Source organism: Dromaius novaehollandiae, chromosome 17, assembly GCF_036370855.1.
Source record: "Dromaius novaehollandiae isolate bDroNov1 chromosome 17, bDroNov1.hap1, whole genome shotgun sequence".
NCBI lineage: Eukaryota > Metazoa > Chordata > Aves > Casuariiformes > Dromaiidae > Dromaius > Dromaius novaehollandiae.
Genome location: NC_088114.1, coordinates 1,796,533 through 1,817,249, shown reverse-complemented (window position 1 = coordinate 1,817,249; position 20,717 = coordinate 1,796,533). Strand labels below are relative to the sequence as shown.

The 20,717-nt window shown below is 43.6% G+C and overlaps 1 protein-coding gene across 2 annotated transcripts in view; it reads left to right on the top strand.

Moving 5' to 3' along the window:
- KIAA1671 (KIAA1671 ortholog) overlaps window positions 1-18,446 on the top strand; it is a 99,912-nt gene extending 81,466 nt beyond the window's left edge. For both annotated transcript variants that reach the window (XM_064521867.1, XM_064521866.1), the window contains exons 7-13: window positions 1,895-2,013; window positions 7,113-7,368; window positions 9,463-9,634; window positions 11,189-11,316; window positions 11,710-11,849; window positions 11,991-12,073; window positions 12,766-18,446. In XM_064521867.1, the coding sequence (XP_064377937.1) occupies window positions 1,895-2,013; window positions 7,113-7,368; window positions 9,463-9,634; window positions 11,189-11,316; window positions 11,710-11,849; window positions 11,991-12,069 (894 nt within the window). In that variant the 3' untranslated portion in view covers window positions 12,070-12,073; window positions 12,766-18,446. The remainder of the gene's footprint in view (window positions 1-1,894; window positions 2,014-7,112; window positions 7,369-9,462; window positions 9,635-11,188; window positions 11,317-11,709; window positions 11,850-11,990; window positions 12,074-12,765) is intronic.
- Window positions 18,447-20,717: the final 2,271 nt, after the last annotated feature.

The window sequence follows — 20,717 nt, the reverse complement described above, 5'->3', positions numbered from 1 at the left end:
GAGAACGGCAGTTGCCATCGCAGTGCCAGAAGATAGTTGGGGCAATAAGCGACTGGTTCCTAGAGATGCAGGCGTTACCGAGCTTCCTGAGAAGCCAGTGCTGGTGTTGGTTAATTATCCTCAGTCATCGATATTTTTATAGCCGTGAAGCTATAGCGTTCTCTAGGCTAATGAATGTAAGAGCGTGAGAAAAAGGTGTGCAGCGTCTTTCTCTCTCCTGTCTTCCCCGTAGGATTAAGGAATCCCATTTCATTGAACATGACCATTCCTTGGTGCATGCTGCCTGCCGTTTTGTTTCTGTGCCAACCCCGGAGGGCTGTGCACGCAGCAGGGGCTTCCGAACGGTCCCTTTTCTAATGCCTGATTGCTAATTCAGCAGCCCTGAACTGGCATCAGTTGGCCACGGTGTCTGTCAGGGCGGTTGCAATGCTGTAGCGTCTGTGTGTCTGCAGAGCACGCGGCTCGAGGAAGGTGATGCTCAGCCCTGGAAAGAGCTGCAGTTCGTTCTTCCTGTTGCAGTTGCAGATCCCCCTCGGTGCCTGTTGCTTGTTCTGCAGGCCTGGGCCGCGTTGCGTGCCCGTGTCACCCCTTCTGCAGCATCGCTGTAGCCTGGCGGCTGATGACCGAGTCTGCAAATATAACGGAATTGACCTCTGCCAGTTTGTTTCACAGCAATGTGTATGATGAGTTTAGAAATAACACGATAGGATTATAAAAAATAGAGGGAATTACAAGATTTTGACTTAACACCTGTAAGAAAAGTGATACCACACAAAATGTTGCAAAACTGTCCTCGAAGACTGTAAGAGACCAACAGGTTAGGCTAGTGTGTTTGGTGGGTTTTGTTTTGTTTTGTGGTTTTTTTTTTTTTTTTTCCAGTATGGAAAAAGCGTAGTACAGGTGGAAAATGATATCTAATCTTTGCTTATGATGATGTCATCTGGCAGCAGCTGATATGGCACTCAAAGCCATGTTTGTATTATTTCAGGATAATGAATGCAAAAGGGGCCAACATATTTAATTATCTGCACACAATGTGTTATTTCAGTCACTGTCTAACTTCGGTGGGTAGCTCGATACGACTGCAGCACAAAAGGGACTGCAGTGCTGTGTGCTGGGGCAAATTGGCGTCGGTCCGCTGCAGATCTGGAGCACAACCCGGACAACACCGGGCTCGTTTCTCCCTCCGGAAAGGGAAGGTTCCTTAGAGGGACTGTTCCGTCTTTATTTCATAGGTCTGCTACCTTCACAAAATAATTATTTAGGAAAGGAAAGGTCAGAGATAGAAAATAGAAAAAAAACCAATCTGTTAGATATACTGCTGTCCTACTTGGTTTATTTTATGTAAGCTTTAAATTAACAAACATCGATTTGTCAAAGGCTTTCTAGGATCTGGCTCTATGCTATGGTGACTTGCAATTAGCAGGCAAAATAACTTTTTAATTTGAAGGTCTTCCAAAAAAAAAGAGTTAAAGTTCTTTAATTAAATCCAGGAGACTTCCACAAAGAGCGGTAGGACTGATGTTTCCCCCATGCGCTTCGGGAGATTATAGTCCACAGCAGAATTCCTCGTATTTGCATAGATGCTTCTAAAAGCTTTGTGCCACCTGTGATACTAAAAGATACCAATAATCTCAATGCAACCTGGAGTTACTGGAACAAGGCGGTCTGTTCCCGCCTTCAGACCCAGTTATTTGCCCAGGAAAACAGTGCTCGTTTCACAGCGAATCATCCCTCAGAGTTCATAGCCATTTCCCTTGTTTAAGTTTATTTGCACAGTTTTATCTTGTCTGACTTTAGTTTGTAGTTCAAAAACACTATTGCAAATAAAATCTGCGGGCCATTTAAGCAGGGGATAAAGGAATGACGGAGTGTTTGGATTTTCTGTGTGCAGGATCAGCTGAAGCAGTGCTTCTCCAGACACCCGCCCGAGGCGAAGGACACAGACACGCTGGTGCGGGAGCCCGACAGCCAGTACGGTACCTGGAACGAGCAGCGGCACAGCGGGGACAGGTAGGGATGGGCAGGAATCCCCTCGGTGACACGTGCCTCCTCTTGCCTGGCTGATCCTTAGGAAGGAAGTGCTCTGGGCTTAGCAGGGTGCACTCGCCCTGCTTGGGTCTGTTCTCTGTTTTATAAATTTGGTGTCTTCTTACCAATTTGCATTGCACTGCTGGAGAAGTGGGATGGCCGGACCTGCCTGAATCCGGCGTTCGGGATGCCGGGACAGGCCTGGACAGGCAGTAAGCCCTGTGGTGTCGGCTGGTGCGCTCACTGCTCTGTCGTGATGCACGTTAGAGTAAGATGTTCACATCTCGCTAGCTTTGAAGCGTTTTGGTGTGATGAAAGGGAATATCTGCTGTGTTTTGGACTTGATTTGTACTGTGTGAGCCAGTATCTCATCTGCTCAACATAGCATGAGAATAGCACTTTTTTCTGAATTTTCTTTATGCTGTGCTTGTTGAGATCTTACAATAGATATTAATGTCAATTATGTTTGGTGTTTTACACTTGAGAACAGTGTGTTATAAATATTTTATTGCTTATGAAGTCAGGGTGCTGACTGCACTGAAGCTCCGTGAGCTGGCTAAATGACATGCCAACATCCAGCTCTCTTCTCTAAAGCTTAACTTTGATTTTTAGTATGCTAAACGTTTTCTGTGTGAAGTCAGTTTCTGAACAAAGGTACTTGTCTCAGCTACAAACCTGGCACCCTTTGCATGTTTCAAAACATTTCAAAGCTGGATGTTTCTTCCTGGTTAGAAAAGCTTCACATAAATTCTGGTGTATTAAGGTATTGAACTCTTAATCCCCATGTCCTGGGATTTTGTTTCCTTTGTAACAAATATTTAGGGTGTGGGTGGGTGGTCTTTTTTGTTTTTTTTTTTTTTGTTGTTGTTTGTTTGTTTTTTAGTGTAGTGATGTCTACAGTGACACTTCAGCATTTTCCCTTGCCTGTGCTTTTTAGCTTGACTTGTGGCTCATTGGAGTGGAATTACTGGTGTATTAATTCAAGCATCTGGAGAAAAATGAGAATAATTTACCCTTTAAATATTAAATTTATAATGGAGACTTGCCTGGAATACGCTGAAACCTGCATTTTATTTGCAGTTTATTTGTTGTGAAGTGGAAGGGCCCTGCCAGGAAGAGCGCGGGAACTGTCTGCATCTTGCGGGGGGCTGCGTGGCCCCGCAGCCGCGGGCTGGGGGTGCGGAGGGGGCAGCCGCGTCCCTCCTCTCCGGCCCGGAGGCAGGAACTTGCAGGAGACGCTGATAATTCAGCTTTCCTGTTTTGCCTGGCTCGCTTCCCTCCGGCTTTATGTTGCAAACCATACAGCTGACCCCGGACGGTTCCTCACGCCCTCGCGGCTGCGTTTGGCCACCCCGAGCCGCTCGGCCGTGGCAGAGGGGGACGAGCGCGGCAGCAAGGACAAAGCCCTGCTACCAGCCTGCTCGCGAAGCTGTTGTTTTAGCACCTTTAGGAGTGTTTCATTAATGTACCTGAATTCATTTCCTCCGAGGGAGGAAGAGAATTTCGAAATAAAAATCCATGGCTGCATGGCCACAGGATAAACAAGGTCCTGTTGCTCAATGAGTTCCTAGAAAAGCGGAGCCAGGACCGTTTCCAAGTAGAACGCAGCCACCGCTGCCGTAAGCGTCCGGGCCCTCCTCGGCTCCTTGGCAATCTGCTTTGGCCAAGAACTGCTTGGAATGGAAGGAGCTGGTTTAATGTGGAGGCGTTAATTGGATTGCTGCTTAGCATATCTAAAAACTATTTTTTCCTCAAATGCTTTAGTAAGCTTCACCAAGTTGACATCATGGAAAAAAAGTTTAGTTCTACATCAGAACAGTCTTCAGAAGGGAAAAATGGTCTTAAAAAAAAAAAAAATCCTTCAAGCTAGACTATGGCAACGTTTTAGAAAAGAAACCCACCTCTATGGTGTCAGTTAGCTGTAAGGGATGATAACCTGCAGTTACAGAAAATAACTTCCTTTTAAAAATTCCCTTTTATCTCGAGTGATGGGGGACTTCTCAGTGCTAGGTACATACCGAGAGCTGCCTTTCGATTCTAACGCGTTTCTGCAGTTATTGTAACAGATTCCGCTGCTTTTTGACTCCTAATTACACATGAGGAAGCAACACATTTTTATACCCTTTTAGTACTGTCTTTCGAGAGCTAATTAAATTCAATTTCATTTGAAAGTGAAGATTAAACTTAATTTATTGCATATCCGTGACATCCATTTTGCTGGTGTTTGTGTGCACTAAGTGAAAGATAATTTCTTGAAAGAGCAAGTATCTGCCCATGACACCTGTTGCACATTGCTGGTAATTTGCTAGAAACTATATATGGATGTGCTCATAAAATTTGAAATCTTAATGATGCAATAGAAAAGATGATGATAAATCTCAGGAATGAGAACCGAAAGGAGGTTTTATATTTCAATATTTGACCCTTATTCTGATGTGAGGTTTTTCCCTAACTGGCTGGTCACACGGGAAGCATCGCTCCTCCTCGCAGGCCGCTGTGCTGCCGTCGCCGTGCCGCACGGGGAGCCTGGCCCTACCACGGTGCTCAGCACCCGACGATGCTGCGGGCACCCAAGAGCTCTCAAGGAGGGTCCACGGGGAAGGTCTGTGAGCTGGAAACCACCAGCCAGCATCAATTCTGTGAGAGCAACCAAATTCCTGTCATTGCTCAGTCCTAAATGTTTTCACTTTGCAAAACTGCGCTGCGTTGTATTAGCTGACGTTTTGGGCGGTAGAAGGGAAGAGGCTTCCTAGAGATGTGCAAGTCACAGAGGATCCTTTTAACATGCAGTTTTAATTTCCACAAAATGGTTAAGTCTCTAAATTGTCTTTTGTCTCTGCGTTCTCCGTATTTCTAGTGGATCTAAAGGCTAATGTTGCAGATACCAAACATCATTCGAAGTAAGAAAGAATAAACAAAAACTTCCCCCTGGAGCTCATTAGTGCCATTGCTTAATTATCTTGGGGCCTGCTGAAGGAGGGAAAAGGCATGTACTCTGCTCACGTCCTGGAAACTGTCAGCGCAGTGTTCTCTCTGCTAAACTGGAGATTGTAGCACGCGCTGCTGCGTGGTGGAGGGCTGATATTCAACAAAAGGATCCTGAGTGGTTTCCTTCCAAGGGGTCACCACTGTGGACCACATCAAATGCTATGCTCTATTCCTTCAAAAAAATATATATATTCATACACACACACACGTATATTCGTATAGAGAGAGTATATATGTGTATACATGTTCACTTTGTTGTTTTTAGAAGGGTTTTCCTAGAAATGTTCTCAAGAAAAAGTACTTAATAACAAAGGACTCTTGTTAGCAGAAAAAAAAATCTGCCCCCGCTCCCCCCCCAGTATTTTAGCTTTTGTTTTTTAAACTCCTACAGTTTGAAGCAGGGCAGCCCTGGGTTTGCTGATAAAGTCTTACTGTGCTTCCGACAGTCTCCAGCTGTGCCCACGTCACGCGGGGAGACACGTAACCATGTACAGCTATCAGTCTTGACGCTACCACTGGTTTGCCTGCTAGTCTAGTCAAAGGGAAGATGTTCAGCAATGCGCTGGAAGCATCCTCGCGCGGGGATGCAGGTCTGCGGGGATGCAGGTCTTCCCCACGGCGGCAGGACCGCTTGGAAAAGCACGTGCCTTTTGGAGAGCTGGTTGGTGCAGCTTTAGCTTTTGGTGCCATCTGCTGCTCACAGCTTATTTTGTATCCGTGTACCATGCATTAAAGAAAAACCTCTGCTTGACTCGATGGGCAGCGCTCTCTGAAATAAACCCCTACATAAAGCAGAAAATGGTTGTTTTGGAGAACTGGTTTCATGATTGCATGGGCATGTTTTTGGTTTGTTCCCATGCTACGAATGAGCGTGGTATTCTGCAGCATGGTGGAAAACACCATAGGGGATTTGTCCCCATGAGCTTTTGGAGTCACTGGCTCAGCCTTTCCCATGGGATTTCTGTAGGGATTTCCAACCCTCTTCCCCTTTCCAATCCCCTTCCCTGCCAGTTAATTCTTCGTATGCTTTAAAACAGCCCAGGCTGAAGCCAGTGTAGAACATGGCATGTACTGCAAGAAGAGTGACTTGATGAACCTCCATCGCTTCTGTGTGATCAAGTTGTTACTTTAAATGGCTAAACTTCCAAATAGTGTCTGGTCCACTTGAACTAGTGTTATCCTCTCTCCTTTTTCCCACCTTGGCAGTTATGGTTCCTGTTCCTTCTGTTCTTTCTCTCTTAAGGACTTAAACTAGTGGCAATAAGAGAAACAGAGTTAAAATCTCATACAGCTGAAGTGAAACAACTTTTAATTTCAGGACAGCATCAATGCAGGCACTTCGTCTGTCAGGACATATGGGATGCCATTTTTAATCCAATGTCTATTAACAACTGAAAATCAAAGATACCAAAATGTTGTAATCTTCTGCACTGCTGAAGATATTTCAGTTCCTTTTGAGTAATGTGAAACTGGAATTACTGACAGCTCATAACTACTGGTTTGTATGCATAGAGCACATACCGTGTTGCAGGAGCTGGCACAGCAACTAAGGACCATTCCTAATACTCATTTTTAACTTGCAGCTGGTACCTGCTACCTCCAAAGATGCATTTGTTACTTCTAGCCACAGCTTCTGTTTCGACTTTCATTTATTTATGCCAGCAGAATCATCACTGTTGTCTTTAGCTGTGCCCTAATGCAGCTGGTTGCAAGCTCTTTGCAGAAAACATCCCGGGGTTTGCTGGTCCCTGACCACCTGAGGTAGGACCAGGGCTGACAGTCTGCCAGCAGCTTCATCAAGTGTCCTCTCCTCAGGGCGAGTGCCGCAGATGGGGCACTGCTGCAGGGCTGTGCCGGCACTATTAGCCCTTCTGCAGCCGATGGAAACTTGCTGCTTCCTTCCACGCCTGCGCGGCCTGTTCCTCAGACTGCACGCCACTTCCAGTGCTGTGTGATCTGCCTGTCTTGGGGCAGTGCATAAGTGCTTCAGTACGTGGGATTACCTTATGACTGCTGGGTTTGCATGATCCAAAATGTCCTTGCATGTATTGTTCACCCTGAAATCTCATAGACCTCACTTTCTTAATTTGCAGCTTTGCGCCTGAATCGCCTTCCTCAGAAAACAATGTCACTTCAACGAGAAAGCAACCACCAAACAGCCAGCCGTCTTCTCTGTCCTCTCAAACGGAGCCTGCCTCCCTGGTTGATCACCATGATTCCTCCAAAGACCAAAGGAGCACAAGTTTGGACCGTTCCAGCACTGACGTGGACTCCACCGATGGGACTGATTTGCCTCCTCCGGGAGACGCCTACCCTGAAGAAAAGACCACTGATTTCTCGTTCATTGATGTAAGCTATCACAGTGGGGAAGAGGTGTTCTCTTTGTATATTAACTAGATTGCTAGCAGCACTAACCATTGCTATGCCATATTTTCTCCAAGCTTGGCACTTGACTTTCCTTGACTTTTCTTTATCACATTGAATTTTTCCAGCTGACTTCCTGTCTGATGAGAAGTTTAAGATCAAAGCTACAAAGTTCTGGTAATTCCTGTAATACTTAGGTTGATGAGAATCTCTCTGTAACATTCCAAAGGGTTATTGGCTTTGAATAATGTCTGCCAATGGCTGTAAAGTTGCTATTTCTCTCTCTGCTCCTCAGTGAGCTACAACAGAAGCGTTAAATGGTTCTGTGAACATTGCAAACACAACATAATTAAATGGCACAAATAGCTAGTGTTTGCTGTGCTATGAAAATGCAGATTTAAGGTTACAGATAAAGGGCTTTAGTAATATTTTTCTTATTTAAAGATGGTGTCTTTCTGTAATAGCTTAAAATTATATTTTGAAGGTTTTTTTCATAATAAGAATCTTGTAGATAGTATAGGAACTGTAATTTCTGGCTATTCAGTTAAATGTGGATTAGTGTTCTTTGAAAGCATTAACACAACTGGCATGTAGTTTTTCATTTTCAGTACGGCATCTAGGAAGTAATGCTTTTCCTTGAATAAGAGAGGGTGCACTTTTTTCACTGTATAATGTCTAATGACAGGCGTACGGGTAAGTGTGAGATTCTCAAATTAGTGGAACTTGCAGCTGCTACGAAGGTATCGGATACATAGTGCCTCTCTTATTGTCATAACACCTTCTGAATTGACTGGTAGACTGCTCTGCAAAATGTAGGGAGGATGCGAGCAGGTTTGGGCTGGAGGCAGTTTGGTCTGCTGCAGAATTGACTGTTAAAATCCCAGCTGCTTCCTGCATAGGCTGTTAGAAAGTGCCGCCAGCGAGCTCTGTTCTCTGCTGGTGTTGTGCTCTGGGGGAACTGCAGAAACCTGCGTTTGAGCAAGTAGGTGCTGCTCTCCCTTCCCAGCCCACTCAGGCTCGGAAGTGGAGGCCGCGTTCGGTGGTTTATTGCTTTTAGATCCCTAAGTGCATGTGCCTTGGGCCTGGCATCAGTTAATAGTCCTTTGGCAGCATGTCCCAAGTGCGCCCGTTGCCCAGTTAAGGAAAAGCAGCAGTGCAGAAGCGGCACAGTAGCACTGGCATTTCCTCTTACTGTCGTTGGTTCTGCGCGCGGGAGAGAGGGTACTGTGTCGTGCTGTTCTCTGGACAGCTTAAGGTGTCTCTTCAAAACATTTATAACTTATTAGAACCGTGTTTTCCCGATTGTACTTAGAGTAGTTTATTCCTGACCTGAAATCTGTTAAAAAGGAGAGGGGAAACAAACAAAACAAAGCAAAAATACAAAGCCCCCAGAAATCTTGAGGAGGAGAAGAGGCCCAGTGATGTCTGCTGAGTACAGGCAAGTCTCTATCAACCAATTGCATTAAAAAGAAAAATCACAGCTCCTCCTTTTGCTCTGTAAATATAATTGTCTTGCCTTCATATGTGGAGGTGGGCGTATTTAAAATAACTGATCATAAACATTTTCTGAAAGGCTGTAACATTTAACTTGCAGTCTTCATGTTGCTGGCGAGTGGCTTGAAATTTGTGTGGATGGCAACCAGTGAGAGAAATGAAATTATAGTATTCTGCAGAAGAAGAGAATTTTGTGTAGTTGCTCTTTTTAGATCCCAGTCTTCTGATCAGCCTTCAGCCTTTATTAGCTTGCATGGCCTAGATTCAGAAAGCTGTTTAGGAACCAAAGTCCTATTTTACTGCAGTTTAGTTATTTTATTAATTTATTTAATGAAAACAAATCATGCAGATCAGGCATCTACAGCCAAGGGAGTTCATTGTATCCAGTTAGTCACTGTGTAGCATAGTCTCATCATAAATTCTGCTCAATATCGTTTTAAAGTAACCACAAGAATAATAATGAGGCAAATATATTTTTAATTAAGCTAAATGGGTTAATGCTTGAGAGTAGGTTGTGAAATTATTATGGAGGAGTTGACTTTATTTTCAGACTGGTTGAAAGTAAGGGTTTTTTTTCTTTTATAGCAAACCACTATCCTGGACTCCAGCGCACTGAAAACTCGTGCACAGCTCAGCAAAAAGAGACGCCATCGGGCTCCTATTTCCCACTCTCTTCGAAGAAGCAGAGGGACAGAGTTTGAAAACAAGTTTTCTTTGGAAGATCCAGACAGTTCCTGGATGTTTAAAGATTCCACAGGTATCTGTGAGCTATCTGAAATAATTAGCTGTTATCAGCTTGGTGGTGAGGGCAGGAATTTCTGAATGTTATAAGGCTTAAGAACAGCTTTCCTTTCCCATTGCTGGGTCATCCTTTAAATTAAGTCATCTTCTCCATTCCTTGGAGTCTTGGGAGCTGGGAAAGCCCTACTAGCCAGAGCTGCAACAGACCTGGGTGAAGGGGGGCTTCAATTCATTCTCCTTTAGATTCTGGCAGTTGATGTAAGAGAAGCTTTTCACTGAGAAAATAACTGAATTCAGAAGCTGTTATGGTTGATTGGCCAAAAATGATGATGATCAGTGTGATAAGAGATTGTTAATGTTTCGATAATCCATGTTACTGGTGGTAGTGTTTTCAGGCTTCATTAAAATAGTTCAATGTCCCTTTCTCTAAATATTTAAGTTATGCTGGTGGTTTTTTGCATGCGTTCTCTAGCATATTCTGTATATATAAACCTATGTGTGACTGAGAGCAGCTGTAATGTTTCATATTCTATAGGTGCCTCATAGATATTCTTTCTTTGTAGCAGCTATAAGTACTACAGGACAAAAGAGCCTAGTTAAAGATAAATTACCTTCTTCAAACCATCCTATTAAGAATGTCCCCTTCTTGGCCTGTTCTGTTCTTTAGGACACAACAATGAGATGCATCAGGCATTGAAAATCCTTGCTCATACAAGTGAATGAATGGCTTAATGCATGCACTGGTGATAAATCACCTGTTTAGTACTTAGATGATGATAGGTACTGTAGATATCCTTTTGGCATTCTCAAAGCAGAGAAATTATTGGTGAGACAATCTGTTCTTCGTAGAGGCTGGTGACATTTTTGAAACTCTAGGGACTAAATAGGTCAATTTTGTGACCTGCCATTTCTGTTTTGCCTTGAAACCTGTGAATACCGGGAAGAATGTGTGATCAAACTGAATTCTCCAGTAGTCCCTGATTAAGGGAAAGGGATGCTGTTAAGCCTGTGGTGGCTGCTCTGGTACTGATCTAACAGATCTAAAATATCCTGAAGACCTATCTTGATAAGAAATGTGTTACAGGAAGCTGGAATATAAGTATCGACTAAGGACCCAGTAGACATGAAGGCAGCTGTACTCTTGCACATTCATCTGTGATAAACAACTAGCATGCAGACTTATGCTGCTCAGCCTCTTTGTGTCAAAGCCCTGCTTTGAACAGAGTGTTGGACCAGATGGCTTTCTCAGGTCTCTTGCAATCTAAATTAATCTCATGTTCTATGATCAAGTGAGGAATTTAGAAGCAGCAATATACCTTAATTTAGCGGTACCTGCTGCTTTTTCATCTCTGTCAACAAGAAATCATTCTGTTGCTGAGTACTTAAATGTTTGTTGTTCTGACCTCCATTGGACCATTGAACCCAATCCTAAGGTGTATTAATATTACTCTTAATATATTTTTAAATGGAAGGAGAGGCATAGAGCAAAAGGTATAGATGAAAAGCTTGCTGACTAATTTGCTCTTTTCTTTTCCTCTCTGCACTTTTCCTTCATATAACTGATTATTAGAAGAGAAGAAAACTATGCAACAGGAAGATTCTGATGAGGAAGAAAAAATACATCGTACTGGGAAATCATCTTCTGTACAAGCGCAGAGGCTTCCTGTGTTTCCAGGAATGGACCACTCTGTTCTCAAGGTGAACATTGATGGAGCACATCAGATCAAACTTAGAGTGGTTCAGTAATGGGAGATGCTGTTTAGAAACAGTGCAGGGAATGCAGCTGAAGATGACTATGCAGATGGGCTGTTTGTGGGGGGTGGGTGATGCTTTATGATGTGTGGAGAAATCTTGCAGTTGTCTTTCTCACTTTTTAACTTTTGGATAGAAATATTAAGTGATTTGGAAAAAAAATTAGCTTTGCAATAGTAAATAAGTTTTCAGAACTGCATAGGTTTATAAGGAATTTCTTAATTGATTTCAGGCATGTGTTTTTTGTTTCTGTAAATTTGAGTGATTTGTTTTGATTCCAGAAAAGTCTAAAAGCTGCTTTAAAAACGAACACTTCTCTTTTTTTTAAAATCTTTTTAGGCCCAATTGCGGAAAAGACAAGAGTCTGAGACTGCTGGTGAAATAAGTTCTGCCCAGCTGTTTAAATCCCCTAAGCCACAGTTGCAGCATGGAGTTCCTGGTAGCAGACTACTGCCCTCCAGTGTAGAGAAGGAGGACAGGTGAGAGACTGCTAGTACTCATTCTGGTGAAGAAATAATGTTAACCTTCCTGAGGCCCTAGAGGAAATGATGTATTTCTTTTTTTGGTTCTGAAATAAGCTTTCATAATTAAAGAATAAAATGTTTTTTTGTATACCTTAGGTCAGAAGAAAAGTCTCCTCAGTGGCTGAAGGAGCTGAAATCAAAGAAGAGACAGAGCCATTATGAGAATCAGGTTTGAAAAGGTACCTTCTGAAAGAAAGATGGTTTTTGCTAGGTGAAAATGTGCTATGAGGACTGTTTTAGATGAAGACATGGTGTCCTTCCCATTTGGTGTAGCAGAGGAGGGTGTAAGGACACACTCTTTGTGACTGACACTGTGGTTGGTCATGCAGCAGATCCATTTCTAACACCCAGACCTTTTAAGTAGATGACAACAATAAAAAAGACATGTGGAAAATGTTTCTTGAATGTGTCAATATTACAATTCTGTAAGCACAAACATTAAAGCGGACTATTACTATGGAATGTCCATCCAGGAACGGGAAGTGGTTCTGTGCCGAGGCAGAGCCGTGTTCATGGGCGGTTAGCCGATGGGATACAGTTTCACTTTTTCCTCTGCAGGCAATTTTATTTTTACAGAACTCTGTCCATTTGTGCTGCCATTCTGTGATGCTTCCATTAAGCAAGAATGAGTCTGCCATTGAATAACTGGCATTAATAAGCATTTTGAAAACTTTGGACTATGTTATTTCAGCAATATTCTGAGCAGCTCTTGGGCATCTAGTATACTAAATAAGTTGAGACCAAGATGACACTGCACCAGTAACATGCATGGACTGGGACTTCCCCGTTACAGACACTTCTTGGTGTCTGACTCTTTCATTAACCATGTCACACTGAGTTATTTCAGTAGCTTCTGTTTTTTTTTTTCCAGATAATGATGATAACTAGGAGAAGATATAGAAGTTTAACAGAAGCCTTAACTCATCTGAACCTAAAATTCACGTCATGTTGCTGCTGTTTGCTTCCTGCCTCAACTGCTATGTGCATGGTGCCTTCCTGTTTTGTGGAGAAAGCTGCTTAATGTTCATAGTCAAATACAAAGCTGTATCTTTTCAGAGATTGGAGGATAGTCACTTTAGACCTACCTGGAAGAAGAACCAGTGTTTCATAGTTAGCACTTCAGAGAGTTTTGAGAGATGGTGATGTTTGATGCAGGAGTGCTGTGCATCAGAAAAGCCCCTCGCTGTTGAGCGCAGACTGCATTTCTACGTGCGTGTTCAGCAATTCAACAGTGTGACTTCTGGTAGGCATGTCAGGTGTAAGGCTGGTTTTGTATTTGTTTATGAAAATAACAATTTTAATCAATTTTATCTTTTTTGTAAAAAAGAAAAAAAGTAAGCTCCTATTTAGAATGAAGTTTGTGCAAGGTGAGAGTGAAAGAACAAATTATGTTTACTGCCATACTGAAAAAGGAAACTTGATTATTTTTTGTAAAATGTATTTTTGATTGGCTTATATTTACATGTGATCTGCTGATCTAGCAGATGAATATAATTTTTAGATGAACAAAATGTTAATTTTTGTCATTCTTCAAATGGTATTCTGTGTTTTGTCAGCATGTGGAATAATTGCTTCATTGGAATGTCTTTCCTAAAAAGGATCAAGCAATAATGTCAACCAGTTCTCTTTAAAAATAAATGTAAATACTGTTTTTTATTACAAAAAAGGAAGGGAGGAGGGAGGATGTTAAACTCATATCAGGGTTCCAGTTAATTATTGAATGTCACTTTAATAGCAGTTCGCATAGTCCCACTTCATATTTTTATTCATTAATCTGTAAATACCAGTTTTACATTTTTATTTCTATGCTAATTTTGCGGGATAAGCTAAGTGTGTTTTTCAGTTTCTCAAATGAACTACCTATCTTCTTTTGGTAAGTCCATGGTTATATTAGCAGTGTAGATAATCTCATGCATAGCACTGGTGTTCTGAATATCACTGATATCACAAATATATTAATATATCTTTGAATACAGATTCTGACATATCAACCAAGATGTCCATTTAAGAGACAGTTTATTCTTTTCCTGAACAAGTGCTCTTTTCAGAAAACCTTTAACAATGTCCCCCAACGAGGGATTTTATTCTGTCACGTCAGTATTCCTCACGACTCAGCTAAGAAAGTAGCAAGGTGGAAACCCTGAGACAGTCGGATGAGTTCTCCTCATTTCCTCTTCTGGCCCTTCGGTAGCAAAGGGTCTGGCCAGGGCCTCCGGCAAGGCCGCTGTGACCAGCGTGGCGGTGGAGGAGAGACGGGAGTGGAAACAGATTGCTGCTTATTACACTGCGCTTCTGGCATCCTACTGATAGGGTTCTCTAAATATTCAAAATAAAGCACCAGCACTTGAACTCCTTTTCCCTTCTTATGATCAGCATTTCGGAAAGCTTGATTTTTGGGGGGCTACCGCAAGGGCGCATCTGCTCAGCGAAGTGGCATGCCCGGTCTGCTGTCTAGCGAGCCTGTAGCTGCCAAAACCATGTGCCAATTCTTCTCGTGGAGAAGTCACAGATGAGGTGATTTTTTTTATTTTCCTCGCAGTCTGCGCTTAGGAAATCACAGCAGTGTGTCAGGAGACAGGTCCCATATGCAGCCCTCTCCCAGATTTAGTTCCAAAGCAGTTCTCTATACTTAATGGAGATAAAATGAGTATGTTTCTCTAGTTTAAAAGTCTTTACTCGTTGCTTGCCCCAGTTCATGTCAGAGCTGTTTTAGGCCCTTTTCTGCTACCAATCAAGAAATTATCACCAAGATTTCTGCCAAGTATTTCCTTTTATGTGGCTTGCTACCTGGGGAATGGGAGATGGACTTCCGTTTGGTTGCAGGTGACTAGACTATTAAAGAGCTACTCTTAACTAATTTTAAAATGAGTTGTATATATTTTCTTCCCTCTTCTTTAGATGATGGTGGAAAAGACAACTCTTTTAGAAAAGCTTTGCATATGTGTCTTTTGGGATTTTTTTTAAAGACAGCATTCAAAGTGTGTCATCAATTGTATACCATGTATGATGTATACACTTTAGGTAGTTTTAAGCAGCAATGTTTATAGGTGTGATAGAGGAATAATGATTGTTTTTCTTATCATTACTCAAGTCAAGTGGGGCTTACTTTAAAAAGTATCTAGAAATCAGGTAAATTCCCCCTGCTTACAAGAATATTTACACAGGCTTAATTTTAGAATTCAGCAGGTTGACAGTGTCTCATTACCAATAGTTGGAGGATTTAATGCTTCTTGGTCTAATAAAGGAAGGCCAGAAATTATTTAATTAAACTGCAATATTTGCTCTGTGCGTGAGGAAACTGAGGGGAAGAATATGAGGTTTCCACAAAGCCCTTTGAATGTATATGCATTTCCACATCTGCTTGGACAATGCACTGAAACTTAGCTGTATTTAGTAGTTTAACCTACTACTGAGAAATGTTAATGCTTAAATGTCTGATTAAAAAGCATCTTTAGAATGTTGTTGAATGGGAAAGTGTTTTTTCTGCTCTATCATTTCTTGTATATGAATTAAATATCTATTTCCTTCTCTTCAGGTTCTCACTATGTAATAAGAGATCTATATATATGTTATTACTTCATAAATGATAGAACATGCTGTAATACAAATTATATAATTTTATTTTAATTCCAAATAATGCTTGTTAATTTTTTTCTTTTGTTGCCACATGGTATATTTGATGTTAATATAAGATGGGAATGAGCTTAGTTTCAGCACTTTCTTCAGATATGCTTTTTCATCAATTATTGGAGTCTGTCATAAGAGCAGGTTTCAACTCTTTTCCTAACAGTGTTTAATAACAGATGTGATGGAGATCCTGGCATTCCCTGTGGAATACAGTGTAGAAGAAGTATTTCATCTGTTACTTTAAGATTATTCTGCTTTTTTTTCCCCTGCTATTTCTTCAAAAGCTGTGTCAGTAGAGCACCTTTTTAAAAAGTGAAAGTACATGGTTTGTGGAATTTAGAAATGTTTCTTTTCTGATTGCATTTTTCCTCTTACTATTAACAGAAATCCTCCCTCTGTTTTAATTTGTCATTTTTGGATGCAGACAGCCTTCCTATTTCTTTTTACTGCAACCTCCAGCTATGGATTTCTTTCTTTTCACTTTCCATTTGCAGATTCACCTCGCTAAAGTTTGTATAGCTTTAATTTTAGTAGTTATTTGTTCAGAAGTTTACTGCTTTGGTATTGCTTCTATTTACTGTATAGAAAGATGCGACATTTCTACTCTTCAGCCTTTGAACTCCAAAACCTTTTCAGAATGTGGTCTGGCGGGACTCAAACCTCCCACCTTTATGCTTGCACAGAGGTTTTCCTTCACTCTGGTATTTTGTTTGCAGACAATTATTGGCAAACTGTTGGATGCATTTTACGTCAGATTTATAAGTGCAAACTGTTATTCAGTTGTTTTATCTGGAGCAGCATCATCAGTTAGGTGATAACCTTAAGTACGTGTGCAAACATACTGAAATATGCTTCCTGTCTTAGGGAGTTAAACTGTGGATGTGGTTTGATGTTGGTGTTACTTGGAGAGGTGATACACCAAAATATATTGGTGGAGATCAGAGCAGTTCCAGGACAAATATCATATTAATATTTGTACAGTCCTTTAAGTTTATGCCCAGTGAAATGAACTTCTGTCTCTAACCATTTCACTTACTATGGGGGGAAAAAAAACCCTATTGCTGATAGTACAGTGATATTGCCCTTAGTATTACTGCCTGTAAACAGCAGGAATGTCTTTGGCACACATTTTATTTGACTGTCTGGAGCCAAAGGAATTGCATATCCAGAAATCCTGTGGTCCCAGTCCAAATATGTCCCAGTTTTGCGGTACCAGAAATGTGGTTAGAGTGGATCCGCAGGAGGAGAGCAGAATTACTGGCATGAACCAGGCCTGATTTGTTTTGTTAAGAATCGCGAAGTCAGTTGAATGTAACATTTTGGGAAACAGCAATGTGTTCTGTGCACGTGATGTGGTGGAAGGGGGTTACTGGAGAATGCAGGTAGATAACTTTGAACGGTAAAACTGCACTTCCTACCGGGACAGCTCGTTTGCTTGGAGATGGGATGTTTCAGCAGGCTGGTGCACGGCTCTGCTCTCCTGCAGTAGCTGCATCCACGTTGAGTCCTGCCTGCCACGGCGTGTCCTGGGGTAGGGATGTGCTTCTGTAGCCATGTTTTCGGCATAATTTACTGCTATTGCAAAATCAGCCCCAACGAAAACAAACTATTCCCGTAGAAGCATTGTGCTGCCGTTATAGCTGTACTGGAGAAGACGCTGTTGGTCAGAGATCTGCTGTCCCGTTCCTGAGGGACAGTTGTGCAAATCCGTGGTGCGGATGCAGCAAAGCAGCCGGCCCCCGTCCCAGGTGCCGGGGCGCCCGCGGCGCTGCGTTAGCGAAGGGAACCCGGCGCTGCCCTCGGGGCGGGCCCCAGGTCGAGCCGCTCCGTCCCGCTCGAAATAGGAACGCTGCGAAGGAAAAGCAAATGTTTGTTTTCACATTGACTCGACCTCTGAACTCACGAGCGTCATCAGCTGTAGTTCTTCCTGGATCCTCGTGTGAATTAAGGAAAAAAAGAAGTGCTTTTAGGGAGGACAGGACTTAGGGGGCAGAGACCAGCCTCCACGGAGGTTTAGCTGGGGCCCGGGGGTGCCGTCCGCTGGGGCCTCTCGCCCGGGATGGCAGAGCCCGGGCGTCGGTGGCCCCCAGGGCTGCCCCGCGCCGACGGGGGACCCCTCGCGGCAGCCGCCCTCCTAGCTCCACGTACCGTCACAAAATTGTCATCCGAAATAGCTCTTCATGCTATTGCTGGGATTTGGAAAAGGAGGAAAGACAAGGTCTAATGGCTTATGGGTTTTCCTCTTTCCGTGTTAAACGCGATGAGAGTATCGAGCCTGTTTTTAAAGGAGCTACTGTATAGATAACAATTTTTTATATCATTCTAAATAGCCTTATAGAATATGTAAATATGGGTCACACAAATATATTGTGCTATAGAAAATATTTTGTACTACATAGTTTCCTAAGTAATAAAGGTATTCCGGTTGTTGTGTATCGTACTGTACAATTATGATTCGAAGTTTAGCTTTACCAGCTATTGAAAAATCTATTTTCTAACCATATGCTGTAAGCATTTCTCATAGGCGTTTGAGAGGCTGACAGCAAAAGGAAATTGAGTTCTGTAAGGAAGAAAAGTCAATGAGATCTAGCGTCCCTTCTGTCATGTTTTTGCAATTGCCTTATCAACGAACAAGGTCCATGAGTTTGGAAAATGAAGATTCATGGGCACCGTAGCCATTGCAAAACTAAATGTAGGCAGGGATGCTGCTGAGGAATGGACTGGTAAGAAAAATCCTGTATTTTTAACCTGTTGGAAATAGGTACTGTCATGTTTGTTAAAAGACACAAATTAATCCATTCCACTTTCTCCTTTGAGTACTTCTTCTGTATAGAAGTGGTTTTATATTTTACAGCCAAGAGGTTTCAAATTCAAAGAAAAGATGAAAATGTGAAAAGGAACTGCAATAAAAATGAGCTAATGAAACTGCTGTCTGTGGTGGGTCTTTGTAGATATAAGATGTCATTGAATAACGACCGCAAATGCGCTCTGCATTGAGCCGTGCTGTCAGCTGCGTTTCGGGTTCAGCTTTGCAGTGCCGGGATGCCGTATCCCGTCCGCCCCGGCTTTGCTTTAGCAGAGCTGTGTAACTTCGGGGGCCCTGCTGGGCCCGTGGGTGGGCTCGCTGGCTTTGGTACGGGAAACAAATGCTGACAGAAAAGGCTGAACTCCTTTATAAGAGTGATTTGTCTCATCCTTCATCAGGAACTGCGGCACTGGGCAGCGGTGAAAATAGCTGTGGGTTGGGCAGCGTGAGCGTAGCGTTGCGACCGAAATCGTCTGGATTGCCTCCGTCTTCCCCGGCTCGGCTCATCGCTTCGCAGTTCACCATCTGTCTCGGCTGCGATCCACGCTAGGGCATTTTTCCTCCTATAGAAACCTAACGAGTTTGGCTGTAAATGAGTGACAGTGTAACGATGACGATGCTTTCCATAAATGGTTGCAGCGTTTGGATGCGATACAGCAGTCGCAGCAGAGAGCTCTTTTCAGGGTGGTTCTGCTTGGGCAATGCTGCAGCGAGGGGAATTTTCCAGTTATGCGCCAGTTGCTTAGTATGGTCAAACTGGTCGTTTGTCTAAGTAATGAAGTGGCTTTTTGATGATTTCAGGAAATGTTTCGTATGTAGCTTGGTTCCAAGACTAGGCCTAGTAAAAGCAAGTAGAAAACCCTGGAAGAGGAGGAGTAAAGCAATGATGTCAGCATCCTGCTTGGATCTTTGTCCTTGAAGAAGCCCCAAGATGGGCCACCGCCATCCCGTCTGCAGGGCGCTCGGTCCTCTCCGCCTGCGCTGTGCGGGAACTGCCGCTCCCGCCGTGGATTCCCAGTAATTCGGCACAGGCGATACCTGTGCTCAGACTTGAGCCTGCAGTTGTGCTTTGCTGAATTGGGTCCTTAGACCTGCTCCGTGAATTCCTCTAACCCACTCGCGAGGCCTGTTGACTCCAGCAGCTTGAGATCTGTGTAGGGCTGAACTTAGCTTAGTTTCGCCTGTAGAATGATGGTTTAAATCTGCTATAAGCAAAGCGAAGTGCTGTCAGCTTGGCATGCATGAGGAAGCACTGTCCTTTCCGTGTCAGATTATATGCTTTGCCTCTAAAGACAGATCCCGCTGCGTACAAGGTACTTAGCTGCTGAAAGACCCCGTCTCCTCGGGGCGGGGGGAGCGTGCGTGGAGAGACACTTCCAGCCGAGCGCCCCGGGGAGGAAGGTGACGGTGACCCGCGGCACGGATGGGGAGAAGGGCCTTGGAGAGGACGATGCTCCTCGTAAGGGTCAAAGCTGAGACGAGGCCCCAACCTTGAGGTGCCGGTCTCGGTGCGTGCTGCGACGCCAGCCCACCCTGGCCTGCCCTGCGGAGCTCCCGGGGAGCTGCGACGGCCCCGCGTCGCGTGTCGTGCGTTAGCCCAAACGCGCTGTAAATATTTTGCACGGTTTTTTGCTTTGCGCTGTGCTCGGTTTCTAGGTTAAACCCTCCCGTTAACTGCTGATGGGAGAGTTTTCCAGAGAACCTGGCAAGAAGTAACGTGAACATGCTGATGTGAATTTTGACGCTAATCTTCTGTAAATCGAGTGGCACATTTTTAAGGGACAGACGGGAGAAATTTGAAAACATTTCCATAGTACGCTGCGAACTCGCGCTATTGAAATGAAATCTCATGGATGGAATTCAGTAGACGCAGCTGCTGCATCAGCATCCAAATAATGTGCTGTTCTGTTCAGAAGCAGCCCATAAATAGCACGGCCTCCAAAACCGGCCGTCAGAGCGCGGCCACTCCAGGCGAGGTAGCAGCAGCGTCGCTGGCTGGGCTGGAAGGGGCTTGGAAAGCGAATTAGCGTGCGTGTCTGAGCTGAGGTCTCTTGCTAGAGTGGATATTTTGCTGATGTTTGGCAAGAAGTGATGCTGCAGGGTTTTAAGATTTTTAAGGACTCTAGTCAGACTCGGTTTCTTTATTCATCTCTTACTAAGCTCTCGATGTCCCGTTAAATTAGCGTGGCGAGAGGAGAAGGCAGGAGGCATGTCAGCCTGTGGTTTCCTATTCAAGCAGGAAAGTGCTGCTGTGAGCTGCAATGTGAGAGCAGAGGTCGATCATCTCCCTCTCTGTCCCGACAGACGACGCAGCCCCGAGTGGCTGCCGGGGCCGGGCGTCTCGGGCCACCAAAGAGCGGCGGTCGCGGCAGCACGGGAGCGTGCTCGGC